The sequence below is a fragment of the Pempheris klunzingeri genome, chromosome 13 (assembly GCF_042242105.1).
Source record: "Pempheris klunzingeri isolate RE-2024b chromosome 13, fPemKlu1.hap1, whole genome shotgun sequence".
Taxonomy (NCBI): domain Eukaryota; kingdom Metazoa; phylum Chordata; class Actinopteri; order Acropomatiformes; family Pempheridae; genus Pempheris; species Pempheris klunzingeri.
This window is the reverse complement of record NC_092024.1, coordinates 8074423-8080830: the sequence shown is the minus strand read 5'-3', so window position 1 is coordinate 8080830 and position 6408 is coordinate 8074423. Positions and strand designations below refer to the sequence as shown.

The 6408-nt window shown below is 43.5% G+C and overlaps 1 protein-coding gene across 1 annotated transcript; it reads right to left on the bottom strand.

Moving 5' to 3' along the window:
• Nucleotides 1–3375: 3375 nt before the first annotated feature.
• Nucleotides 3376–6268, bottom strand: LOC139211558 (tubulin beta-4B chain). Its single transcript, XM_070841801.1, has 7 exons — nucleotides 6145–6268; nucleotides 5842–5950; nucleotides 5043–5153; nucleotides 4593–4837; nucleotides 4146–4468; nucleotides 3714–4058; nucleotides 3376–3634 (listed from the first exon to the last, which is right to left on the bottom strand). Exons 1-7 carry the CDS (start codon nucleotides 6199–6201, stop codon nucleotides 3487–3489), a joined length of 1338 nt encoding a protein of 445 aa, XP_070697902.1. The 5' UTR covers nucleotides 6202–6268; the 3' UTR covers nucleotides 3376–3486.
• Nucleotides 6269–6408: the final 140 nt, after the last annotated feature.

Below are 6408 nucleotides of genomic sequence, written 5' to 3'. Positions count from 1 at the left end.
GACTCAAATCAGACACAGAACACTGTGTCCGGTAAAACCATTTCCCTTCATATTTCTGAAGTTCATGTAACCACTGCTGGTACAAATGAAATATAACTGTTTGAATGTTATCACACTCTTTTGAGGATTGTTGAGGGAGACAAAAGGCCCAAAGACAGTCAGGTGTCTTGTTGCCATGCACAAAATGCTGTGTTGCCATTAAGTATTTGAAATTCATCCTATTCCTTTCTTTATTTGATAGCAAAGTAAAGCGTTTATAATGGAAGCATGACTGACACGAAATGGGACGTTGAGAGTGTAACTGAAATTTGTGTAGTTTTGAAACATCGACTCATAAAATGTGTAAAGTTCTTTGTGTGTGTTTGACTTTGTTGAACATCAGTTTATCCTCACATTTCTCACTGGGACATTTCTCCGTAGTTGGTGTCAGAATTGTAATTAATGAGGGAATTAATCAGTCATGACTATAATAAGTGATAGGGCCAACCAGGGCATTATTAATAGGTTTTATTCTCTTTGTTATGTTAGTGGTTTTGGCACTGATGGGTAGCCAATGACAAGTGCTTTCAGAGAGGTGCATGTACTGTATGCACTGGTGTCACATCAGTCTCAGCTCAAGGTCCACTTACTCATTTGTTCTCAAGCCCATATCACACATCATCAGCTCTGGACTTTGCTTATTGCAGTTACTTTGAGCACTCATGGGACTTGTTGTTCATGTCGGATTAAAAGCTGAGCTGGTCTTTAAACTGAGTCACACAATAAACAAACTAATGATCCAGTGCCCTCAGCTCTCCTGAGAAACATCTTCACCCAGTGGAGGGTTGTGGCAGCGACAGGGAAAGTTCCTGAAGGCTCCGGGGGAGCGCTGGGACAGTCCCACAGCTTAGACACAAAGCTGCACAGGGGAGGACACACTTTAACAGTGAGGACTCTCATGGACTCCAGGCTCCGAAGCAGCCTGGAGCTGATGGGCAAACATCAACTTAAAATCCTGGAGGCTGAGAGTTAGCGGGAAGAGGAAGCAGGAGGAAGAGAAAGGCTGCAGCTCTCAGACAGCAGTTTGATCTGCCTGTATGGCTGAACCCTGAAGACGTCACCTGCTGTTTGGCTCCAGACGGGAAGCTCCACCTCCAGGCAGCCAGAGCTCCGTGTGTGGGGGAGGCTGGGAGAGGGCCGAGACTGTCGAGAGGAGCTCGGAATAGGAAACGCAGCAGAGTGTGTGTTCACACACAGAAGGCAGCAGCACACAGGACACACATGCACTGATCCACATGCTGTTGCTGTGTAAATTTAGTGTTTTAATGATGATCATCCAAACATGTGTGTTTATGTAATATATAGTTTTAATAGGTTTAAAGGTTTGCCTTTGGCTTTTTTATTAATAATTTTATTTAACCAGAAAATTGGTTTTGTTTCGTTTGTTTTTGCAGTTCAAAAATTGAAAGAATAAACACAAGACATAAATTGAATAGACAAAATGGGCTTTTAATTTATTTAGTGGAATATTATTTATTCATTGGAATATTTTTCTCGCTTGTTATTTTAAAGTATTCTCATTTAAGTTTCCCTTGTGTTAATCACCATCCAGAAATACTTACATCCATTTTAAAGGGGTCGACGATATCCTCTCCATTCAGTGGCTCAGGCACAGAAAACAAATTAAAGCCCTTAAAGGAAAAGCATGTTCAAGTGATATGATGAAAGTGCCCCAATCAACTAAGAATACAAAAATACCTCCAGGATCATTTCTGCCTGCATGTACACAAAGAGGAACAGGAAGCTTCATATTGTAATGAGGTCTGTGTGTTATCTGTGATTCAGATATTCAAATATTCTCCTCCTGCTGCAGTGAACAGGTGATGTCTGCCCATACTCTGTCTCATTTATATGGTCTTCATATACGGCTCCCTGTGAGCTTTATGAATTTCACTTTTAGTTTCTTTAAGAAAAGAGAGAATGTAATTCAACACTTGCTGTTTTTAATCCAGCCGTGTAATTTGGGAAACAAGTCTGAATTTGATCTTTAAGCCACCTCTAGACATGAATTGGCTGCAATCCTTCAGCTCTGAATATTCACTTATTTTGTCATTTAACAGTGGGTGTGATATGCTGCTCTTGCTCACAAGGCTATCAACACTAATACTACTTTTAAAAAAATGCATATACAGAATAAGTGATCAATTTTCTATCCTAGCTTTTATTTTGGCCAAACACGAGTCATCTGTGTACAATCTAACTCATGTGGTTTGAGGAGGGTTAAAGGAAACTTTCACCACTGATCTCTCTCTCTCACACCTCTCTTGAGTAGAGAGCCTGGTCTGGACCTGCACTCTATCCTGAAAATAATGTTTGCTATGCGCTGGCGCTATATAAATAAAAGTGACTTGACTTAATGTAACGATGTGAGTGCAGATGGATGAGGATGTTGGACCGTATCAGCTGTCTGTGAACTTCCTCTGATCTGATGGGCAGACACTTTACATAACAGGCACTGCTCATTTTGCATAGATATCATAAGCATACTATCATCATGTGCACGTCCTCCACAGATATAAAGGTATCATTACCATCATGTGAGCCACAGCTTGGAAATCAAGTAACAATAGCAGTAAACCACACATTGTAGCACCAAATCGTAAAATCTTTATTTAAATCCATCTACTTTGGATGTTGTACACTAACAATGATGTAGCAGTGACCAGTTCCTGACACTTTCAGTCTTTCAGTGCATTTTCAAAATAGTGTTTTTTTTTTTTTAAATGAAATGATCAAATTCCATATCACAGAGTAAGAGTCAAATTCAGCAAAGAGCACCTTGAACTGGTGAACTGGTGTTACATTCTTTGATCACAAATATATTTTAAATGTGCAGCTTGAAAAAAAGACTTAACAGAGGGTGATCATTTACATTATTTCACAAGACTGAGTGGACAACAGGCACCTGCTGTGAATGAACAGAGCGTGCATGGACTTTGAAATATGAGAAATAATATTACCTGACACATGTGTAATGTAATGTTAACTGACAGACAGTCGATTGCTCAAAGTCTCCTTGAGTTTTAACAGTGTTTCATGTTTTTGTTTATTCATATGAACAAATGATGACAGATGGTGAGCGTTGCCTGTTGGCCTCTCAGGGGGAGTGAAGTTTAGGTGATACCCTCTGACCAGAGAGGAAACAGGGGGTTAAAAACATTCATATCCAAGACAGGTAGGAATACAAGAACTGTCAACAGCAAAAACAAACAAACAAACAAAAGAAAAACAGTGAGAAAACTAAACTGACAACATTTATAAACCAAGTCTTGACAAATATGTTGCACTCCTGCTAAGGCTGGACAAAAAAAAAAATTAGTGTTATCATTTGACTGAATTTTCCAATATCTGTCCAAATGGATGCTTTAAAACCAATTACTGATAATGCCTAAACCATACTGCCCAGCCTTAACTGTTGCATAGTAAGAAAAAGGTCATAGCAGGTGTCTAGGCCATGTCCTCTTCGCCCTCCTCCTCAAACTCGCCCTCTTCCTCAGCGGTGGCGTCCTGGTACTGTTGGTACTCGGACACCAGGTCATTCATGTTGCTCTCAGCCTCCGTGAACTCCATCTCATCCATGCCCTCGCCAGTGTACCTGAAACACGTCAATATTCAGTCATATGCATTTTGGTAAAATATGAAATAACATTCATGGATGAAGATGTGTCACTCACCAGTGGAGGAAGGCCTTGCGGCGGAACATGGCGGTGAACTGCTCAGAGATGCGCTTGAACAGCTCCTGAATGGCTGTGCTGTTGCCAATAAAGGTGGCGGCCATCTTGAGGCCACGGGGAGGGATGTCGCAGACAGCTGTCTTGACATTGTTGGGGATCCACTCCACGAAGTAACTGCTGTTCTTGTTCTGCACGTTCAGCATCTGCTCGTCCACCTCCTTCATAGACATGCGGCCTCGGAAGATGGCGGCGACTGTCAGGTAGCGGCCGTGGCGTGGGTCGCAAGCGGCCATCATGTTCTTGGCATCGAACATCTGCTGGGTGAGTTCAGGAACTGTCAGAGCCCTAGAAACAGACAGACAGTTCAATTAGGATACATTTCAAATGCATTAGAATACAACTTGAGGGTGTGATGCAGTCTCCTGCCTCTACCTGTACTGCTGGCTGCCCCTGCTGGTCAGGGGGGCGAAGCCTGGCATGAAGAAGTGCAGCCTGGGGAAAGGCACCATGTTGACAGCCAGTTTCCTCAAATCGGCATTGAGCTGGCCGGGGAAGCGCAGGCAGGTGGTCACCCCGCTCATGGTGGCTGAGACGAGGTGGTTGAGGTCGCCGTAGGTGGGCGTGGTGAGCTTCAGTGTGCGGAAGCAGATGTCATATAGGGCCTCATTATCAATGCAGTAGGTCTCGTCTGTGTTCTCGACCAGCTGGTGGACGGACAGGGTGGCATTGTATGGCTCCACCACTGTGTCTGACACCTGGAGTGGAGGGAAAGACGAGACAAAGGGAGGAAGAGGGAACAGTGTTAAAGCACAGAGAAGCATGTGGAGGGACAAATGTTTAATTAAAAAAATATTAAATATTCTTATGTGTTATGTGAACCTTGGGTGAGGGCACCACGCTGAAAGTGTTCATGATGCGGTCTGGATACTCCTCTCGGATTTTGCTGATGAGCAGCGTGCCCATGCCGGAGCCTGTCCCTCCTCCCAGGGAGTGTGTGAGCTGGAAGCCCTGGAGGCAGTCGCAACTCTCTGCCTCTTTTCTCACCACATCCAGGACAGAGTCCACGAGCTCAGCTCCCTCAGTGTAGTGGCCTTTAGCCCAGTTATTACCCGCTCCGCTCTGGCCTGGTTGCACAAAAGAAACAGAAATGTATCATGACTGTGGTGTCTAAACCTCCAGGGTCTAATTCTACTTAAAATGTGACCTCAACATACATGCAAAGTCAAACTAAATTTACTTGCAGTGAGTGAAAACACTCAGAGATAGTACGGCAATTTGATCAGCCAGAGTTTGAGCAATACACATGAGTGTTTGCATCTAAATCCTCACCAAAGACGAAGTTGTCTGGTCTGAAGACTTGACCAAAGGGACCAGACCTCACAGAGTCCATTGTGCCTGGCTCCAAGTCCACCAGCACTGCACGGGGGACATACTTGCCACCTAGACATGAAAACACAGGTGAAATGTTGGCCAGACGAAGCAAAAAAAAAAAAAAAAGCATTTAAGGATCGATATTTTGAGCTCTTTTAAGTTGTGGTGACCATTTCTAATTTCACTGATGTGAACAGCAGATTGAAATGACTACAATAAAAACTGTTTTAACAATAGCATACCAGTTTGACACATTATTTATTATTTTAATAACAGTTGGAGGATGGCATGTTTATACAGGCAGGTGTGCAAACTGAGGAAGCACAGAAAGTGATAATATGCGTAATAAGTGATGCAACAAGTGAAACAATATAATGATGCAGTTCATTCTTTGAATGAAAGTTTTGGAAACAATGATGCCAAATCATCTAAAATCATAAATTTAAATGTCATAATGGACTTATATGGGGGCTAAGATGTTGCAAATTAAAGCTAAAGCTGTAATATTCCTTTGGGATGTTTTCCTTGGCTGGAGGTTTGTTGATTGTTGTGTCGTGGAAACGGGGCGACAGTAACTAGGAAGCAGAGTCGGGCTGGGCCCATTGGCTTCAAGGCTGGCTTCTTATGGGGTAAGGAGCTCCTGCTGGATGGCTCCGGTAGCAACAAGCCTTCCGGGTGGTATTGAATTACCGCGGCTCTCTAAGAAATTAGATAATCTAACTCTGTAGCACGGAACCGTGAGCAAAGTGAGTTTAACCTGTTGCCTCGTTGTAATACACATTGATCCGCTCCAGCTGCAGGTCGCTGTCCCCGTGGTATGTCCCGGACGGGTCGATGCCATGTTCGTCACTTATCACCTCCCAGAACTGCAGTCCGAGAAAGAGATTAAAGGACAACGGTTACATTTGCTGGCTAACTAGCATGACTTAGCTATCCACCAAGGCTATCATTAGCTTTGTTGCTAAGTACGCTAATTTATCTGCCCGCCCAAACCAAATTTAACATTCGCGCTCTAATTCAGTGAGTTAAGACTTCGCTTAGAAACCAAAGCCATTCTCACCTTAGCGCCAATCTGGTTTCCGCACTGGCCGGCCTGAAGATGGACGATTTCCCTCATTTTGGCTCAAATAACAAACTTCTGGGCGCCTGACACGGACAAAGTTATTACCGCACTAGTACTCCAGTAACGGACTAACCTGAGAAGGTAGGAGCGTTGCCAACTACAGGCGGCCGATAAACGCAATTGGAGGAGCTAAATGTCAGTCAAAGCGCACTAGACATCTCATTGGTCGAGAAAACTTGGTCGCGGATTTTGATTGGATGG